Source organism: Phymastichus coffea, unplaced genomic scaffold (assembly GCF_024137745.1).
Source record: "Phymastichus coffea isolate CEN01 unplaced genomic scaffold, Cenicafe_Pcof_1.1 PCOF00014, whole genome shotgun sequence".
Classification (NCBI taxonomy): domain Eukaryota; kingdom Metazoa; phylum Arthropoda; class Insecta; order Hymenoptera; family Eulophidae; genus Phymastichus; species Phymastichus coffea.
Genome location: NW_026706825.1, coordinates 7,308,378 through 7,328,681, shown reverse-complemented (window position 1 = coordinate 7,328,681; position 20,304 = coordinate 7,308,378). Strand labels below are relative to the sequence as shown.

The 20,304-nt window shown below is 34.6% G+C and overlaps 4 protein-coding genes across 19 annotated transcripts; 2 read left to right on the top strand and 2 right to left on the bottom strand.

Annotated features, from left to right (window-relative positions):
• Positions 1 to 1,850: 1,850 nt before the first annotated feature.
• On the top strand, positions 1,851 to 3,837 carry LOC131674551 (exodeoxyribonuclease-like). Of its 3 annotated transcripts, none has more exons than XM_058953287.1 (8): positions 1,851 to 1,989; positions 2,314 to 2,394; positions 2,471 to 2,746; positions 2,818 to 2,944; positions 3,019 to 3,162; positions 3,234 to 3,377; positions 3,452 to 3,632; positions 3,701 to 3,837. In XM_058953287.1, the coding sequence occupies exons 2-8, from the start codon at positions 2,353 to 2,355 to the stop codon at positions 3,816 to 3,818; spliced, it is 1,032 nt and encodes a 343-aa protein (XP_058809270.1). In that variant the 5' UTR covers positions 1,851 to 1,989; positions 2,314 to 2,352; the 3' UTR covers positions 3,819 to 3,837. The 3 variants fall into 3 exon arrangements, with proteins under 3 accessions (XP_058809270.1, XP_058809278.1, XP_058809287.1); XM_058953295.1 differs by lacking the exon at positions 1,851 to 1,989 and adding an exon at positions 2,034 to 2,173 and having other exon boundaries at positions 2,249 to 2,394; XM_058953304.1 differs by lacking the exon at positions 1,851 to 1,989 and adding an exon at positions 2,039 to 2,173.
• A 71-nt stretch (positions 3,838 to 3,908) lies between these two features.
• Positions 3,909 to 5,009, bottom strand: LOC131674570 (trafficking protein particle complex subunit 3). Its single transcript, XM_058953313.1, has 2 exons — positions 4,630 to 5,009; positions 3,909 to 4,554 (listed from the first exon to the last, which is right to left on the bottom strand). Exons 1-2 carry the CDS (start codon positions 4,666 to 4,668, stop codon positions 4,057 to 4,059), a joined length of 537 nt encoding a protein of 178 aa, XP_058809296.1. The 5' UTR covers positions 4,669 to 5,009; the 3' UTR covers positions 3,909 to 4,056.
• An 889-nt stretch (positions 5,010 to 5,898) lies between these two features.
• LOC131674579 (uncharacterized) lies at positions 5,899 to 10,723 on the top strand. Of its 3 annotated transcripts, XR_009302858.1 has the most exons (4): positions 5,899 to 6,220; positions 6,295 to 6,695; positions 7,293 to 7,511; positions 9,928 to 10,111. XR_009302858.1 is itself a non-coding variant. In XM_058953331.1 (3 exons), the coding sequence occupies exons 2-3, from the start codon at positions 10,121 to 10,123 to the stop codon at positions 10,636 to 10,638; spliced, it is 327 nt and encodes a 108-aa protein (XP_058809314.1). In that variant the 5' UTR covers positions 9,656 to 9,712; positions 9,928 to 10,120; the 3' UTR covers positions 10,639 to 10,723. The 3 variants fall into 3 exon arrangements, 1 of the variants encoding a protein (XP_058809314.1); XR_009302857.1 differs by having other exon boundaries at positions 5,900 to 6,695; XM_058953331.1 differs by lacking the exons at positions 5,899 to 6,220; positions 6,295 to 6,695; positions 7,293 to 7,511 and adding exons at positions 9,656 to 9,712; positions 10,433 to 10,723 and having other exon boundaries at positions 9,928 to 10,241.
• A 21-nt stretch (positions 10,724 to 10,744) lies between these two features.
• LOC131674490 (transmembrane protein 268) lies at positions 10,745 to 20,224 on the bottom strand. 12 transcript variants are annotated; one of them, XM_058953269.1, is made up of 7 exons: positions 19,325 to 20,224; positions 18,011 to 18,620; positions 17,553 to 17,933; positions 16,846 to 17,016; positions 14,273 to 14,474; positions 11,089 to 11,173; positions 10,791 to 10,910 (listed from the first exon to the last, which is right to left on the bottom strand). In XM_058953269.1, the coding sequence occupies exons 2-6, from the start codon at positions 18,593 to 18,595 to the stop codon at positions 11,121 to 11,123; spliced, it is 1,392 nt and encodes a 463-aa protein (XP_058809252.1). In that variant the 5' UTR covers positions 18,596 to 18,620; positions 19,325 to 20,224; the 3' UTR covers positions 10,791 to 10,910; positions 11,089 to 11,120. The 12 variants fall into 12 exon arrangements, with proteins under 12 accessions (XP_058809188.1, XP_058809196.1, XP_058809227.1 ...); XM_058953279.1 differs by having other exon boundaries at positions 10,850 to 10,898; XM_058953205.1 differs by lacking the exon at positions 11,089 to 11,173 and having other exon boundaries at positions 10,745 to 10,910.
• Between the last annotated feature and the right edge of the window lie 80 nt (positions 20,225 to 20,304).

The window sequence follows — 20,304 nt, the reverse complement described above, 5'->3', positions numbered from 1 at the left end:
CCAAAGAAATATTATTTTTCATTGCAGCGATACGTGCAGCTGAAGGAGCTTTCTACACAGGGATCCTCGACACCGGATGTCGGATGTGTATCAAGATTAAAAACAAATTGTTTGTTTAACATTTGATTGTATGCGCGATTGCGTAGAATTCGAGCAATATGTCAAAAAATATATATTTCTTATTATTAGTACAATAACATCATTTGACTATTTGTTTCAATATTTGATGGTCGACGTCCGATGTCTGATGCTTATGTAAAAAGTCCTGAAGCACTCATAAACATGGGTTATTTTTCAAATAATCGGCAATGTCAATTACCCTGAAATAGATAATACTGAAAGAATTAAGAGCTCTATTGATAGTCATTTCTTCACAGGAGTGTCTATAATTTTTGGTATGCATATACTGGTACAGTGCAAGCACGCTGTAGGCGTAAGCATGGAAGAACTCAGCAGGAAATCGCCGAAAATTGATCTGCCAAAAATCGCGTATGAATGGCAGTGATATCAAAACTCATTAATAATTCGACGCACTTAAGATTTTATTAATAACAAATTTTCAAAAGTTGTGAACACTCCCAGATCAATAGAAATTGACTTTGTATAGCATTGTACTTTAATTTTTAAAGAGTAAATGAATGTGTTGAATCGTTAGCAAAAATCACGTGCAATTTTTCTATCCAATCAAAATTTCACAAAGAAACCCATATTATTTTTTATTACATAGCGATACATATCTCAAAGTTCAGTATATATAACGCAGACTCGAGAAGTACTTCGCTTTGAAAGGACTGTACTTATAAACATGGGTTTTTTCAAATATCTATAGTAATATATCAACTTTTAATTAACACAGACAATACCTTCTTAGGAATGTCAGTGTAAGAGCTGTATTATGATATAGGGACCCAGATAACACAGCGTACCGGCATTATCTGGCATATCATGACTTATACTTTTTCACTATCCAATAATTTTAAGCACTCTTAACAAATAGTTAACATTGCCGGTTATTTCAAAAAATATTTTTTCTTATTAATGCAGCTCTTATAAGAGCGCAATTTCTTTTGAGTTGGTCGCATATCGAATGGGGTTGCTGGATGCACAAAAGTGTAGCTCTATGTTACCGATTGATGTTTGAGGTATGTAAATATATATACAGTTATGTCGCTATAATGAGTAATAAAATTATTCTTTAAGGGATAGTTACAATAATATTTTGATTAGATAGAAAAATTGGGTGTGAGTTTTACTAACGTTTCAACATATTTATTTCCATAAAATGCATAAAACCGAATTAAAATGCTACGCAGATGTTATTTATAATTTGGGAATATTCAACTTTTGGATTTTTTATTAACAAAAACTAAATTGCACGGAATTATCAAATTCTAACCAGTCACGCGTAGTTTTTTTAATAATTTTTTTAGGTCAATTTCCGTCGGTTTCTCGCTGAGTTTGTGAGTTCCTTCAGCTCATATTTTGATAACTATAGGATTTTACCTATAGTAACGATGTTGTTTTTAAATAAAAAACAATAAAGTAAACATAATTTTTTAATTACAAATGAGTGAGTTTATACTTAAATATATACAACGCACATGGTACATATACTATCAAATTCGGTACAATAATGAAACAGTCTAAATTATAATTTTATTTCTAAATTCGACATTAATAATTCTCAAAACAAAAAAACAAACTACGATTTTTAATTTTTAATGTTTAATAATGTTTCATAAAGAGAAATGTTTTCTGTCATTTGTTATATTTATTTGTGTCGTTCTATGAATTGATTTGTTAATGGTTTTGGTACGCGTCTATTGAATTACAGACACATGCTCGTTTTCCAAAAGCCGTTTATGTCTTAGCCTTAGGCTGATGCCCTATCAAGAGTATTGTCTCCTATCCTGAACGGGTGGTTCTAAATAGACTTTCTTATATGCTAAATTTCAGTATCGCTATTAACAACGCGATTTTCATCTAAATGTAAGTACCTGTATGTTTGTATGTACAAGATTTGTAGTATTTCATAATTCTTCGACATATGTGCGCTAGTAAAGTTCGCGCGCAATAATCACACATGTGTGATTATTGCGCCCGAAAAAAGATGCCGCCCGGTACCATACATAATGTAATAAGTGAATTTTCATAGAAGAAGAGAAAAGAAATTGTATGTAAATTTTGTCACATTAATTAAACACAATATTTATGTTTAGTTTTGCTAACTATAGAGTTTTATGTTTAGCACTTAAATATAGGCCTAATAAAATATTTGGTCAAAAGGTGAAAACAGTTTTAACTAATTTTCAGTCAATAGAAACTTACTCTTGCTACTGCAAAAGCTTTATAATGCCCCCAAAACGAGGTCATCGAGCTAAAATTAATAATAAGGTTTGTAAAGTTAAATTAATCAAGATATTCTTCAATTAAATTCATTAACCAAATTATTGCATTATTGTTTAATTAGAATTCAGAAGATAAGTTATCAGAACAAACTTTTGAAGTCAAAAAAGATACAAAAAAAACTAAACGAGCTGAAAGAGATATTGATAATCAAAATGGAAATGGAAATGGTGAACCAGATACTAAACGAACAAAATCTGAACCAAAAAAATTATTGAATAAAACTGATTCAAACTTAGAAGATATTAATTTCGAATGTGATAAGTTAAATGTTGATGGAGAGAAATACAACATTAAAATTTGTCAGTGGAATGTTTCTGGAGTTAGAGCAGTAGTGAAGGTATGATTAAAAGTTTGAATATAACTTTATTTATAGATTGTGCAGATCCTTTGATAATTCATATTTTGTAGAAAAATGGCTTAAATTATCTAAAGTGTGAAAATGCAGACATCATAGTTTTGTTAGAAACAAAATGTGAGAAAAACAAAATACCACCTGAAGTAAAATTAAAAGGATATAACCATTATTTTCTTGATAGTGAGTTTTGATTGATCAGTGTCCTTTTTCAAACGTGATAATCTGTATTTTATATTCAAATAAATTTTTTACAGGCAAGAAAACAGGATATTGTGGTGTTGCTTTGTTTTCTAAAAAAGAACCTCTCAAAGTATCTTATGGATTGAATGATGACCAATTTGATGATGAAGGAAGATTAATCATTGCTGAGTATGAAACCTTTCATTTGGTTGCTGTTTGTAAGTAATATTTCTGTAATGCTACATTTCTTTATATACCCCTAATCACTAATAAAATGTACATTTTTTAGATGTGCCAAATGCTGGTAAAGGTTTAGTAACATTACCAAAGCGCTTGAAGTGGAATGATGCATTTAAAAAATATATTCAAGAGTTGGATAAATTAAAACCAGTGGTCATTTGTGGTGACATGAATGTAGCACATCAAGAAATTGGTATTAACGATAAACTCTTGGAGTTCAATTATTCAAATGTAGAATACAGATATTTATAATCATTTTTGTTATAGATTTGACTAATCCAAAAACCAATATGAAAAATGCTGGGTTCACTAAAGAAGAACGAGATGGTATGACTGATTTTTTGGGAGCAGGTTTCGTTGATACTTTCAGGAATCTGTATCCTGATAGAACTGGAGTTTATACTTTTTGGTCATATTTCAATAATGCACGAAACAGGAACATTGGCTGGTAAAGTTTTATGAGCCTACATTTAAATGAAAAATTAAATTATGATATTTTGATAAATGATGTTTTAGGAGACTGGATTACTACATTGTTTCTGAAAGAATTAAAAACAAGGTTTGTGATGTCGTCAATAGAGATCAAGTTTTTGGTAGTGATCATTGTCCAGTTGTTTTTTATGGTCATCTGTAAAAAACTTTGAATGTTAAAGACTTACAAAGAAAAATCAATATTTTTGTTGAATAAGTTTGAAGAACAAATAAAAGATTCATTACATTTCTTTTTCATCATTTTATACATAATATAAATAGATTATTTATAAGTGTAATAGAATGAATTTGACTCTAAATACTATTACTACACTATTTAAATATTGTAACACTTAAAACATTAAAGTTTATTTAGAAATATAAAGAAACATTGAATTATTTCAATCTTCACCAGCTGGAATTGCATCTTCTAATCGCTTTATAAACTTTACTCTAAGTTCAGTAATATTATCATTTTTCAATTGGTCCTGTACAAAGCATGCAGCAACTTCCATCTGTACCATTTCACATGCTCCTCTAAGTACTCCTGGCAATACATTGCAATACTTCAGGTGTAAACAATGATCTGGAAGTTCAACAAATTCTGTAAGGGGATTTGCTTCAAAACATAGTGAGAATTCATCTCCTGTTACACTCCAGTTGGTGATTGTGGGTGTAATGCCTAAATATATTTTAAAAGCTGATTGAATTTTTTCAGCAGTATCTTTGAAATCATAGCATCTACCAGAGCCTGTCCGAGCCAAAAAATCTTCTATCAAACGGACTCCCATATTGTATCCCATTCTCTCTAATTGTTTATTGACATCATCTACATTTTCATAATCTTTCAGAAGTTGAGAAACCAGAGCTCCATATGTAAGAGTAAATAATTCAGAATTCTGAATAAAAAATGTACATCAGCCTTAAAATCTTAATTTTATTTACAACGAACTGTGCACAAAAATATTACTTACAACTTTTTTAGCATCTAATTTTGTTCCTGCTCGAGCCATAATTGAGCAAATGTAATTTAAATTATTTTAAAATTGAATCGCATCAACTTTTACAAGGAATGTTTGAGTATAAAGCAGTTTATACAAAAAATGTTGTCACCTATGTTTTGGTACGGACTAAACATGACCAGAACATTTGATTAGTTCTGTTCTTATTCTGTTCTTGTGTATTAGTTGGCTCTGGCTTAGCTCACTGAAGTGAGCGCTAAGATAAATTCCCATACGGCCATCAATGACTTTTGCGCTTGCGCGCTGCAGGAACGTATTGGTGTGATATTTGAATAGAGTTAGAGAGGGAGAGAGATGTTATAGAGAAGTAGATTGCATAGCTGAAAGAGAGTAAGTTGAAGATACAATAGAGTTAGATAATTGAAGTTGTAGGTCAAATAATTAGTAGTAGTTTTATAGAAAGACTTTTGCATTTTTAAGAATTTATAAAGTATTTCAATGAGGGAAGGGTCAGGGTCAGAAAGGAATTGCGAGATAATGTATGGAGGATATGACTTTTTTCTTATGAGTTTAGACAATAGCAGTTTGCGCAGAGTGTCAAAGTGTTTGCAGGACCAGAGCACGTGGTTGAGATGGTCTTGGTCTTCAATGTTAGGCCACATGGGCAGAGTGGTGATCCGGCTAAGTTTTTCCTGTGTAGGCTGTACGCTAGGCTGTAGTGGTTACTCCTCGTTATAATCACAGCTTGTGTTCTAAATAATGATGTCTCGAAAAAGCAGGGTTTAGAAGAGTGATTGTACGTCACACGAGACAAGAATCTACATTCCCGCACTTATATCGTAATTCAAAGTAATTTTCTCCGATGAAAGAAAATTCAACCTTGATGTGATCTAGACGTCAATCTTTCATACTAAAGGTATTCGGGGGACTGACAAAAAGAACTGTAATAGAAAATTGAATGACGGAACCTTGATGGTGTGGGGAGCATGAAACTTTATCCGTGCTATTCTATACAAAATGAATTTTACAGAGTACATTTGTGTGATAACAGACAATCGCAGTCATTTAATTACACATAAAAACCAGGTAATTAGCTAACGGGACTTGTTTTTTGAATTTTCTATTGAACAATTTACCAGTCTGTATATGACTTATATGTACGCTATAAATCATTGTTCTGATATTTGGCATATATAAGATTACGATGGATGAGTTCGCTTGTTGATTGGTTTATAGCCTTGTGAATTGTATTACGGTTAGTAAGGTTGAGTAGAGCATTAACAGGCTGCAAAGCACGTTTCTGAAGATAATCCCTCGAAAATTTTCGGCACGCAAGAATCAACCATTACGTATTTATTTAGGAATTCGAAAAAAATATTGTGGTTTTAACGAATTTTTGATGAGTGATGTTTTGTATAGCCTCGACCTTTGGGCAAAGATATAGAAATGGATGAGCAGGGTACATGCCAATACTGTTTAGTTTATTTAATTTAGAAATGCCTGTACAATTTCCAATTTTCGTTGAAAACTTTCTTGAGTGAAATGACGATCCGTTCTCAGTAATCAACAGTGCAAACTTCGCAGTCCTTCAGAGCACATCAGTGTATGTATACCGAGTACCTTTTACGTTAGCACCGTAGTTTCGCAGAGTGCGTTTTCATCACTTGTGATTTATAGATTAAGCAGTATTCGTACGTGGATGGCTTGTATGTAAATTGAGCGTATCGTTATGAGTTGGTTGGTTAATGGAAAGAAATGTGCGGTGCCTCTATGCCCGACAATTCCAAAAGATAGGATACACAGGTATCCATTTCCGGTGGAAGAAAAACAAAGAAATGAATGGCTGGCGGCTTTGAAAAGTGAAGACTTGACGAATATGCCCTATGAAGAATTAAAAGATCTTCGCGTGTGTGAGAAACATTTCGATCCCAAATTCATCTTAGTTAAAATTATAAAGAATGTCCGCAAAACTCAATTATCACAAAATGCTATTCCAACGTTGTATTTGCCAGAACGTATAGTCGTTTGGGACAGGGAAACATCGAGCTTTGTCGAATCAAATAGTCAAAAAGTACAAGGTAAGCTTGAATATCATTTAAAAATTCTTATCAAATATTGAATTGTGGTACAACGCGTAAGTTGTAATGCATTTTTTATGAAATGCCTTTAAAATCATAACATTTTTATAACTTATGGATATTTTCAAGAAAGTTTTAATAATGAATATTGTATTATGATAATGTACTTTATATTGCTGATAAATTTGTAAAAATCTGATATTGATAGGACTAGTAGTTTGAGAACAAATTTCGCATTAAAAAACTCAAAATTTTGAAAAAGAAAACGATACTTAGGCAATGCATTTCGTGGACTAATTTTAGCTTGCGATATAATTTCAGAATACCAATAGAGCGGCGCAGGAGAGACCTTTTAGGGTTGGATTAAGTCAATATATCTTCTTTGTCGTCAAATATGTTTTTTTTTCTATTTATGCAATTATTGGGTTCGGCTTTTTTTTGTTATGCACAAATTATATCGGAAATCTGCAATTTTCTAAGCTTTGTTTGGTAACAGACTAAATGAATAAGTGAAAATATTCAAGCAAAATTTATGAGATTATTTATTAAATCATCAGTGAACAATGTCATCTTTCTCAAATTATATAATTATTAAAGTTCCAGAGTCAATGGACCACAGTGGTAATGAAGAATTAGAGAAAATGGACTGGGAGGATTTGGACAATTAATAGTATTCAACCAAACATTAATACAATCAATTTATAATTATCGAAGTTGACGAGTTAATATAGACCACAGTGGTAATGGAAAAGTAGAGAATATGGACTTTGAAGATTTGGCGAATTAATAATATTCAGCCAAACATCAGTACAACAGGTGCGTGTCAATTTTTGAAGTCAATTATGTATGATCAAAATAGAACGGTCATAAATCGAACTCGCTTAAATATGATGAAGCATATTGATTTATATTTTATTAATTAAATTATTCAGAAAAGGAAAAAGTATTTTGCCCCGTTTAATGTAAATTTTGGACTTCTTGAACACATTTTTCGTTTTTTAAGGAGAGAAATCGTTAATAATCATATTTTATATAGTGCATTATGCGCGTATAGCTGCACTTTACATTTTTTCAAATACTATGTTTGAATTTCGATGTAGAACGAATTTTTAATTTGATGTCTAATGTAAGAGATCGAGACGTAATGGGGACTGCCAAGTTGGCTCCCCTATTTGCAAGGGAAATTAATTAATAGTGCTAATTTTCTTTTTTCAATTACTTACTGGGAAATAGGTAAAAATTCCTACTTTCCAATCACTTAGTAAATGGCTATTATCTTGATGATTTGTTGAATGTTTGCGGAGAAGGTCTCAAAATGAAAATTATTATGTCCCTCGTCATCCCCCCTCCCCATTCGCTTTTTCAATCAATTGCATGAATTTCAAATAAAATTAATAAAAATGTTCGACGTCTCGAACGTCAGGAAAACGAGCTCAGTCCACGTTTTGACGAAGATACTATGGTCAACGGCGCGCAGTCTTTTACTTTTAAATGAAAACAACGTCGTTGCGTCATCGCTACATCGAAAAACAAGAACAAAGCGAGTTACATTTAATATTATTGATATTATCATTTTTAAATGAATGTTAAACCATCATTTTTACATTACGTTAATGTATATGATGAATAACGGAGCTGCAAACCAGTATAGAGATTCCGATCGTGAATATTATTTATCTTGCGACTCATATATCAAACGAAATATATTGTTCAATTCGACTTAACAAAAATTCATTAACAAATTATTCACTAGGTGATTGGAAAATAGGAATTTTTATATATTTTCCAGTAAGTGATCGAAAAAGAAAAATTAGCACTGAATCAAGGACAAATAGGGCAATTAATGCTATTTTCCCTTTTTTGCTACTAATTTTCCTTGGAAATGGGGATCTAACTTCGCTGACGTAATAGTTACTCGTTGTGCCCGGACGTTAATTCGCAACCCGCGAAGTTCAAAATCGATGAATTATATTTGACGATTGAGCATCGATGACACCGAACGAAGTTAGGTCAATGGTATTATTTTGGCAAGTTTCACTCTCAGAATTTACCAAAAAAACCATATGTCTTCAATGCCCCATCGTTGAAATGATTGGCTTTTGAACTTTGCGGGTTACGAATCAATAAACTAGCAGTGTATGTATATACATATATACATATATGTACGTGTTGTCATCAAATGTATATCATGGAGAAGAAAAGATAACCAAATGATATACACACACACACACACATATATATAAAATTGTATTAATAATGGAAATATAGTGGGTTAATATTTTTTATCATTGCTCTCGCATTTTCCGCAATTACAGATATACTTAGATGTTTAACAATTAGTATTTTGCTTTGCTTGGTACACGTCAAATCTGATGTTTATTGTTCGACGTCTAATATTCTCTTATAGAAGTCCTTTCATCTGGATCGGTTTCATACTGACTCATTGTTCAAGCAATACGAGTTTCAGGAAAAAGGTTTTTTCCGCGATGGCTATTCTTACTTTAACTACGTTAAATTTTAAACATCGAATAAAAGTCGTTTGAAAAGAAACAATACTGTATAAGGTTATTAATGTCAGCCTTAGGCTCTCTCCAAATAAGATCCGAGGTTCAGAAAACCGCGCGATATTTTCCCATAGTCCGCTGTTTCGGTTTGTTCCAATTCTGTACTAGCAATAGTTATCAATCTAGCAATAGCGTTGTGATATGTCGGGGTCGGAACATGTAAGCACAGTTGATTAGAAGAAAAAAATATATAAATAATAATAATGTTAATTTATAAAACTACACAAAAGAACAATGAAAAAAGTTAATTTAGTAAATTAATTAGTTACTTTCTTCTAATCAACTGTGTTTACATATTCCGACCCCGACATACGCAACGCTATTGTCAGATTGCTTTTAGCTATTGCTAGTACAGAATTGGAACAAAGCGAAACTATGGCAAAATACCGCGCGATTTTCTGAACCTCGGATCTTATCTGGAGAGTGGAGAGAGTCTTGTTTGGGCCACATACGGTGATAAGAATCCGATGACCCTAGAAAAAATTTCATTTTCATGAAGTCATACTGCATCTATATTGTTTATACAACTATGTCCAAGATGCTCGGCATTGCCGACTGTGAATCTTAGGCATAGTTGTATGAACAATATAGATGCGATACGACTTCATGAAAATGAAATTTTTAAGCGATATTTTCTAAATATATATACTTATACTTTACTTTACTAGATGGCAGTACTTACCGTGTCATAGAGGCGTATTAAGTATGGAAATGATGAAAGATTTAGATCTCAGATTATGTTGTTCTTAAACAGTAATCAACCCGATTTTTGTGATGTAAACATTATATATATATATATATATATATCTTTGCAAATTGTGACTCGTAATACTTAGATATTTAATTTAAAACAAATAATAAATGTTTGGAAATAAAAATACTTTACCTCCGAGACCAAAACCTCCAAGCATTGATGAAATTGCAGAAGATTTAATAAGTTCAGCAAATAAAGATGATATAGCTTTCAAAATTTTAACTCAAGGTAATTGTTATTTTTATTATGATTATTATTTAATATTTTTTAATAAATCTTACTGTTACTGATTTTCTTTGCTCAGAAAATGTATAAATATCATTAAACTATTTTTTGGCATGAAATGCATTAATTGAAACAATATTTGTTGAATTATGTTTACTGAACTTATTTCAAATGTAATTTAATTTTCAATACAGAACCGGCATTTATTGACAATTCAGAACCACATGATTTGAATAACATTTATAATAAAGTCAAAACATATCTTGATGTAAATAAAAAGTTAAAAATATTGGAAGACTCTATTATCAAGAATGAAGAACAATTACAAAGCAGTATAACCAGCATGCTTGAATTAAAAGAAGAGATAAAAGAGCAAGCTCAAGCAGCTCTAATTCAATAGACCTATTTTTCAAATTGTAAATATTATATATTTTGTAACTATTAAATATGCTTTGTCTTTTTGAAAAAAATAAATAACAACAAAACATTTATTTCTTATTACTAAGTTTATTATAGTACATGTCTATATTTTTTTCTATAAAAATAAGTATTTCCGTGTGATCACAATTCAGTAAATATAAATAACTCAATGAGGATATCCATAAGTCGAGGGATCTTGCATCCTTGATGAAATGGCTAGATAAGCACACCATGTGAACCCTGGAGGATATCCTATAATATAGTGAGCTAAATATTATGCTCATAAATTAATTATTGAAGAAATTTGAAATATAAGCTCCATATTATTTGTATGATATTTTGGGAACAAATAAATATTAAGATATTAAGAAAAATTACTAAGATAGTATAAGAGAATGAATAACTTATAGAAATATAGTAAAATACTTACTCTTTGTAAACCGACTAAAGAATTGAATGTATTCAAAGGGTGTAGATAGTAGAATAGTATAAGATGTGCCACCATTTATATCCAGCTGCGTGCAATCAGTTGTTAGTTTAAGAGAAGGCAGATACTACAATAATGTTAGGTTGTTTGAAAGCTCTATCATTACATAACTTATGTTGCGCATTGAAAAATTTAAATAAAATGTTATTACAATCATTGATTTATAACTTACATTTATTATGAGTATAGAGTACTAATTGTGGCATGATACCTACACATACGACTAGCTTGACTGATATTTTAAATTTAAGGAATTGTGGGATTAAGGAGTACTAATTTTTATTCAGGTAACCGATTCAATTAGGTTGAATCGAATAAAGTAAAATTGATACAATATGTTTAGATGATATAAACATATATATATTTATAAAAATACAAAAGAAAATATAATAATTCAACTACAGTTTGTCAATAAATTTTAGTGAATCTAAATAAAGCAACATAGTCTCAATGTGAAAACTTGTAATATATTACATTTGTCTGCAATAAATTTTTAATCACTATTTATCAACAGTCAGATTTGTTATTTTTCTATTTATATTCATCAAATTCGCGTCTTTTCTTTGAGCAAAAAAAAAGTAATAATAATAATAATAATAAATATAATAATAATAATAATAATAATAATAATAATAATAATAATAATAATAATAATAATAATAATAATAAGTACAAAAATTATTTCGCAGAAAATAATAGAAGTACAGTAAAAATTTTCGAATACAATAAAGACCTAACAATTATACGCAATACACGCACCTATACTATAAAAGCACATAATTATATTCTACTATAATTTTTATATTCTACTCAAGTTGAACAAAATACATAGTGGACTATACTGCAAAGAAATTGTAACTAATAATTTATTATTAGTTACATTTTTTTTATAGCTGCATGCAACCGTACAGTAGCCGTAATTTTAATTGCCACTACGAAACACCAATTTTGAACAATTTGTACTGACGGACCTGATAGAAAGTTGGCGCTTCGCAGTATAGCAATTAAAATTACAGTTTCTATGCTCTACTTGTACGCAACTAGAAAAATAATGATTTTAAAACTATCTCAAGTTTTGCAGCCTACTCGCACGAGGTTTTACTTTTCTACGAAGGTGTATTGATAGGGAAAAAGACCTACTCACTGGTTTAAGATCATAAAATTTCATATATATATAAAGATAATTTTTCAGGTGAAAGATGTTACCGTCATCATATACGTACGTATTATATGCCTAGGTACGTCTGAGAAGATAATACATTTTTTGGTTTTATGAAAAGGCCTAAATAAACGTGTATAACTTTTACCCCCCCCCCCCCCCCCCCCCCTCCCCGAAAAACTTTCACAAAACTACATCGATTAATCTGAAACTTTTTTCGGGTATCGGATGTTAATCAAGACTTTCAATTTATCTGGTATAATCAACGACATTAATTATGCATCAGCAAGTGAATTAATTTGTTTTTTATAGCGCGCTGTCGTTTCGTGGCTACTTATTTACTTATTCGAGCCTACTTTTATGAGACTTGTTACCGTGACTTTTGCTTATTGTTATCACTACGAAACGTGCGCATTTGGATCTAATGTCGGTTCTTGAAAATACTTTAGTTAAAAATTATATCGATGAAATAATGTCACTGGAAAATTGACGGCATTACAATAATTTTCTCTTATAGAAAAAAACAGTTTTGTTAGACAACGCAAACCGGTTAAATTATATTTTAGTAGATACATTGTCTAATAAGTGCATTTATCAAAATTTTTTCAAAATATATAATATATATTATTTAAGAGATGAACGTATCTAATGTTTGAAAATATTTCATATGATGAGTATTCAGCTCAACAACATATCAATGAAATTATAGTTATACTTGATATTCCAAGTCATAATCAGTCGTGTTGATAAAAGATTGGATTTAAAAAAGTCGATAAAGTAAATTTGTAGAAAAATTTGTAGTATATTGGTGTTTAGTAGTTTTAGTTGAAAAAGTCTTGAATATTTGTAGATTATTATCTGAACGTCGGTTATAAAGACATGAGTACACGATAAGAAAGTGTTTGTGCTTACTGATATATCTTGTTATCTATTAACTGACGTATTATATACATCAATATCGATATGTGATAATTATATAGTAACATCCATTTCTTTAAACTTTTTCGTACATTGCAATAGCAAAGTCAATATATAAGTTTGCAACTTATTGTTTGATTGTAATATCACTGTATAAGTAACCCTTACAAGTATACATAGCATTGAGGCAAGTTTTCCCAATTCAATTGAGTGTAAATTTTCAACAGTACTCAAAAAAAATTTAATTACGAATGCACATGTATATTGTCTTGTGAGAAGCTCATTGGTTAGTTTATACCCAAACCATTGGATGCACGAGTAAAGCTTTTTTGTACTATATAAAATAAATTATTATTTTTTATTAGTACATAAACCGATAATTCGTTTGCATAATATCATTTCACTCATTTTTTATTAATTTATGACAACAAGCCATTTTTTCCATCATCGAATTATGCAATTAAACAATCAAATTGAAAAGAATTTGAAAGAACAAGATTTTTTAATTAACGCGCTAAGTATAAGCTTTTCTATTATGCTATCGCTAAGAAAAGTAATGAAGGTGCATATATATCGGCACACTTTGAACACATTTTGCCAGATGTATAAAGTGATGAAATTTACAAATTATAGTGATAGAAAGTTGATAGAAATTTGAGAAGGTTCTTGTAATGTTGTCTGTATTAAAATATAGTGTTTTGAAAATTGCTAGATATTTGGACTTTGCGCTATGAAATGAACCCGATTTCAACAAAACTGCAGTGGGAATGCGCGATCAATCACATTAATCATAAGGAACAAACGTCACTTGTGAACGTAAAAACACAAAACCAATACTGCAGTTTTCGTATTAGCATAAGTAGTAAAAGCAAGATATGCCATGATGGTGTGGAATTAGCTGCGATGAAGGTAATGCCGAGTGATTAGGCGCAAGCGTTTCGACGAAAATTGGAAAAAAAGACCGGACGCGAGACGAGGTAGAAGGCGCGCGCGCCTAGCTGGAGCGGAAGTCGGGCATTTGGAAGAAGCTACGCAAATAAGTGAACTTGCCTTTGGGCTTGTACTTGAGATGGTCTTCGATGAACTGGCAGGGGCAGTGCGAGCTGACGCAGTGCCTGGGCGGCTGGTTGGGATTGAGGGTGGCCAAGGCGCGGCCGCGCAGCTGCGAGTCGACCGCAAGCTCCAGCCGCCTGCGCACGAAGTGGTGTGCCCAGCGCGAAGCGTACCTCAGCAGCAGCATCTCCGCGCGCTCCTGCCAACAAACGCCGTGCACGCGGCTTGCTTATTCCTCACGTACTCGCATGCGTGTATTTAATTGCGCTCTCGCTTCGTTCGATATCGACATAGCCGGCGTGGCACGCAATTACACTCGCCTTTTCCGGCGAACGCACTGCGCCGCCAGCCAAGGACATAGGAGCCATTCCAATAATAAGCTGTGCCTGACAAATAAAAACTCTTTATTAATCTTCCTTCGTCGCTTAGTATATTGGCTGTGTGTCTGCTTTTCAAGCTACAAGAATTCGCCGCGGCGCACTTTCTTCGCAAGAGAAAGTCGCTGTACATCTCTCACTCGACACCGGCTCATCGTGTATATAAATACTTTTCTAATTATTCTCGCCATAACAACCGCTAAAAAGATATAATAACTTTCTTTTAGTAACAGGCATATATAAATTTTGATTTAGAGTCTCTCTGCGAACGAGACTTGTATTAAGTTTTCGTCGCTCACACGCTTCAGTGTCAACAAGATGCAACAATTATGTACTTTACAAATTTCATGTTATGTGACTAATCAATAGATTAGACTACGCACGCTATATTACAAGTGGACGGCATGTTACAACTTTATCACTTTTTTTTTACAACCGTTCTGCTCTGCCTTTAAGTACATATCCAAGACTTTTACTAGGCTGTTATTCGCTCTTATTTTTCTAAGTCTGTCGGTTAATTTATTGCATGTATATACATGTACATATATTTCAGAGTAAAATATTTGAGTTAATATTTGCATAAATTCGCATTTGTATGTCAACAGTTAAAACAGAAGTATGTACTAGTATTAAATACATATGAATACTAAAATCGTAAGAGATCTAAAAAGACTCAAAGATTTTTGATTTAAAGCTTAATGTACAAACAATTAACAATCAAGGTTAATAAACTTTCATCGTTTGTCATCGTTTCTAGAAAAAATCACCAGCTCAATTCACGACTGGGATGATTGCATTTAATTTGTCAGCTGAATAAAATATACGTAGGATACGCCATCACTGTAATTATAAGTATACATTGTTTGTCTTGCAAGACAATGGTACATGTAATGAACGAGGTCGTGCAAAAATTCTTGACAAGGCCACTTGATTCGCGAATTACCATCCAGAGATAGATCGCAGCAAAAAAGCACGAGAAATGTAATCGCCGCGTCGCGATCAGCGGTGTATACATATTGAATAGATCTACACGAAGTCTAAAAAGAACTAGTACAAAAAATCATGCACACAATAAGTACACATAGAAAAAATTGTAGTTTGTAAATTGGTGTGTAAAATACGCAAAATTGGTGTTTAAAAAATCGGAATGATATTGGTCTTGCGTGTACGCTAAATTCCATAAGGTAGAATAAAGTCTAGTAGTAGAGTCACGAAGGAATGTTGAAAAAGAACTGGAGAGTGTGCTCTCGGAGAAAAATATCGAAAAATTGAGATTGCCGATCGGCACTGGAAAGCTGGAAAGGCCAAGTCCGAGCGAGTGCACCGACAGAAGGAAAGCTGTCGGGCGGCTCGATCGCCTCTCAAATGCCGCGATCCCTGAGAAAGCTGCTCCACCGTGGACAGAAGTCGCGCCCTTGCACGTGGCTCTTGTTGCGCAGCCATTCCTCGATGTATTGGCACGGGCAGAGTGCGCAGCTGAGGTGACGCGGCGACGAGGGATTGCCGGCCTCCTCGTCGACCGTCCAGTCGAGACGACGTCGCAGATAGTCCTTAGCCCAGCGCTGCGCGTATCGGCAAAACACCTGCTCGCTTTTGCTCTGCGGACGCCAAGCCAAATTTGCCCGCAAACCAACCAATACACACGTGAGTCAGAGATGATTAGCCCGCGCACCCCCGCCGAGCAGTTTCGTCGCGCGCGAGCATCTATCGTTTCTCTTTCCGTCCTATCGATATTCCTTATCGGAGCCGGAAAAGCACCCTCGACAGCGGAACTTTCGTCAACGTTCGCCTCCTCGCTACCGACTCGTCGCCTCTGTACGGCTTGACAAGGATTATCGATATCGTTATTCTCTCGCTAACTCTATACCGACATAGCTGCCTCTGAGCGCTGCTCCGGGCAAATGAGCGAGCCGACAACGCCAGTGCTGGCTATTTAACGAGCAGCGCGCATTGCGACGAGCTCGCTTGCCGCGGAACACCAGCAGCAAGAGCGCAGCTGTACACACAAAGCCGAATAGCCGAATGCGCGCGTGCACAAATAGGCGTCTAATGGAAAATGAGCAGCCTTTATGTAATGCGAGAGAGAGAGAGAGAGAGAGAGAGAGAGAGAGAGAGAGAGAGAGAGAGAGAGAGAGAGAGAGAGAGAGAGAGAGAGAGAGAGAGAGAGAGAGAGAGAGAGAGCATGTGACAAACCTGTTTGCGCGAGACCCGAGTGGTGGTTGCGCCTTGGATCACGATGTCACTGTCGTCGATGTCCATGCGCTGCTGGAGCTCGCGCTGTCGTCTGGACCGCGAGCTCTCGTCGTTGTTGCCGATCAGCCGGCCCTCGCGCTCCTCGCGCTCGATCACTTCCTGCAGCTTTTTCTGCCACGAAAACTTTTGTCATTTGGGCGCATCGACTTCCAGCTCGCGCCGACCCTCTTGCCGCAGCCTTCGCCGATTATCGATCCGCTCACTACGTGTATTTACATAAGCCACGCGCGGTTGCACGCCTTCCGCAGCTTTCGACGACAATTTTACGAGCTAACCAAATCAATGAGCGCACATCTCGTCGATTTGTCATTTGCACGCGCGAGCACGTATGCGGGCCAACGACACTTTAGCGCTAAAATGAAAAATGCACCTGTTCGCGTTCACTCTGGTCGTGGTCCCGGACATATTTAGCGCGTCGAGTTTCTTATTTTACCGAATCTCAGTGAATCGCGGCACCGAATCTCGACTCGCACAGTGCGCGTTACAATTGTCCGGGGTGTTCATCATGCAGTAACGCATCGCGAAAAATAGTAAAAGCTTCATGATGAGATCGCTACACTACATTTTTCCACTACATTTTACTCGCAAGCAACCCACTCGTCACGCGGATCTTGTAATCTCTGTAAATAATATGCCGTAATACTTACAATGCAATCCGTGGTGTCGAAGTAGATAAAGCACAAATTAACTTTGTGGCAGGATATTTTTCCTCTGTCGTCGAGCCCGAGTAAAATTTTATGTCGCAGCAGGTGCTTGTTCACCTGAGCCATACATTTTTCCAGATTGTGGTTGAGCTTGATTTTGATGAACATACATAAGAATATGGCAGCAGCATTAAGGACCAGCCACATTACTCCTAGACCGAATAATGTCAGTCCTGTCACTCCTGAGAATAGCAGTCCCAATAAGACCATAAAAGCTGTGAATATCCATACTACAAGAATTCTTTTGTAACAAATATTGTACATGTTGAATCGAACATCATTAACAAGTAGTTCCATTATTTGTACATAGTCCTCCACTGTTAACTATAAATAAATAAATAAAAATTACTGTTTAAAGCTATTTTTCAAATTTTACTTAAGTGTCAATGTCTAATACTGACTGTCAGTCCTTGTGCCATCAATTCTTCAGGTACAAGTTCTGGACGGAATCTAGCTGGAGTTATCCAAGGCCACTTAGTATTAACTGGTAAAAGAGTAACAATGGTGTCACCATTAGCAAAACCTTGTCTTATATTACCAATAGGGGTACTTATAATATTTCTGCCATTAGAGGTATCTCTCAAATCTATAGTTTTCAAGGAGGCACTTTTTGGATTGTAAACACCTGCAGCCGAAGACTGCAAATTAGGCTCTTCATTAGTCACTGAACGACTGAGTCCTGATCTGTCCAAATTAATTTGTACGGAGTTAGTTGCTATTACAGCTCCACTGTAGTTTTCACTTTTCTTGTGCTCGCCATCAGATGTATCCAAGGACCTGTTAATTTTGCTTACATCAACAGTTACAGACTCTGGCTTGATAAATGCCGGAGCACTTGATTCTGCATCTTTAGCTTTTTTTGGAGTAGATGATGCAGCTGGTGTATCCTCTTCAAATTTCACCCATTCTTTAGCTTGTGCTGCTGCCTGGATTGCAACTGCATTGTCATTTGTGTCCTCTGGTGTTGGCAAGCTCATGTTGAACATGCACCTCTGTAAACGTAAAGCAAAACTAACAATCAAAGTTATTATCTTCCAACCATACTATATACTACTTCATAAATATCCTCAATATTTTAACTAGATCAATGAAAAATGGTCGTAATCTAACTTATATGCTTTGCAATGTTCAAAAGCAATCAGTCTAAATTTAGATTAGAGCAAACAGTAGGCAATACACACGCACATACATACACACACTTAATATTGAATCAAAGAATCAATTAATACATCATTTGCAGAGAGCTCAAAATTAAAGGAAAATACAAACTTTAATCAGTGGACTGGTCAATCAACTTGAAAGCAGCTGTTTCGATTGGAGAAGTAGTTGAACAATCGCCAAATTTAAGTTATAGTAGAAGTGGCATGATTAATAAGTGGATAGCTCACGCGAGCATTGCATTGGAATTGCGTCAATAGCCAGACTGATTGAACGTCCCGGGCAACAATAACGCACAAGACAAATAAAATGTGTGGTGCGATTGACGGCTGGGCCGGCATACGCACTTGCTTTCTTTTCTTCTTTTCTTTCGCTGTCGATCAACAAACGCGCGCAAGTATGTGCGTGGTGTACGTGAGCACTAATAGGATTCGTTGAGAAAAAGGTGCTACCAAGGTGATAACAGTACAGGGAGACTCGCAGATACAGTGCTGAAGATGGACGTATAGGTGTAGGTGTAGTAGCGAGCAGCCAGAGCGGTTGGAGATTGGACTCACCTGCGTACGTGTGAAACCGGAGTTTTAGCTATCTCATGACAGTGGAGCAAGCAGCAGCGTAAAGATGCGAGCTGCACGCACGCCTCACGTATGCAGTGCAAGTGCCAGCGCCAGACACACTACGAGAGAGAGGTGTGTATATGTGTGCTGTGCTGCACGCCGTATGATGGGCCGCAAGCGCGAAGAGGCAGGGAGGAGTCACGCTGCTGGATAACGCCCTGCATGCGCCGCTCTCACCTGCGCGAACGAACGTAGCGACTCGCGAAACCGCCAATACAGACGACTGCATGCCTATACCTATGCGCAATCACTAAACCTATATTCTGATATCGTGTGGGTTGTGCGATAGCTTTGAGATGTGATAGTTTGCTGTGCGTTTGCTTTTTGATACTCTAACTCGATACTCTTGTGTTCCAAGTAGTAATATATTAGTAATATAGTTAGCGAGGTTTCCATCGCCGATTATTTTGTTCTTGATACCTACTGGTAACACCGTTGATCGAATTCAATTTGTAAGACAATCGATGTTGGGATTTTGATTCGTTGAGTATTTATAAAAATGCGATAGATATTGATTCATAAATATTATTTATAATCTCTCGCCATAATATAAAAAGGTAAACTTTTTATATCGAAAGCTTTTTTATGGAATTATCGGCAAAAGGAAAACTTTAAATGAAACTCTAAATCGGTAAATATTAAACAAGTATCTTAGTAAATAATTTTATTCATCACAGCGAATGATAATTAACACTTTTTATTATATAAGAGTAAATAAAGCTTTAGAAAAAAACTTAATATAAAATTTAATGCGCGGACTATAGGCTATAGCGAGTTCAATGCCGGGTTTGACAAACAAAACCTTGATAAAGTTCGACATATATCTTTCGATAGATAATGGGTCAAATCATGTTCACACGCACAATAACCCTTCATGCAAACTAAATAAAGATCGAATGCTTTATTCTTATTACATTAAT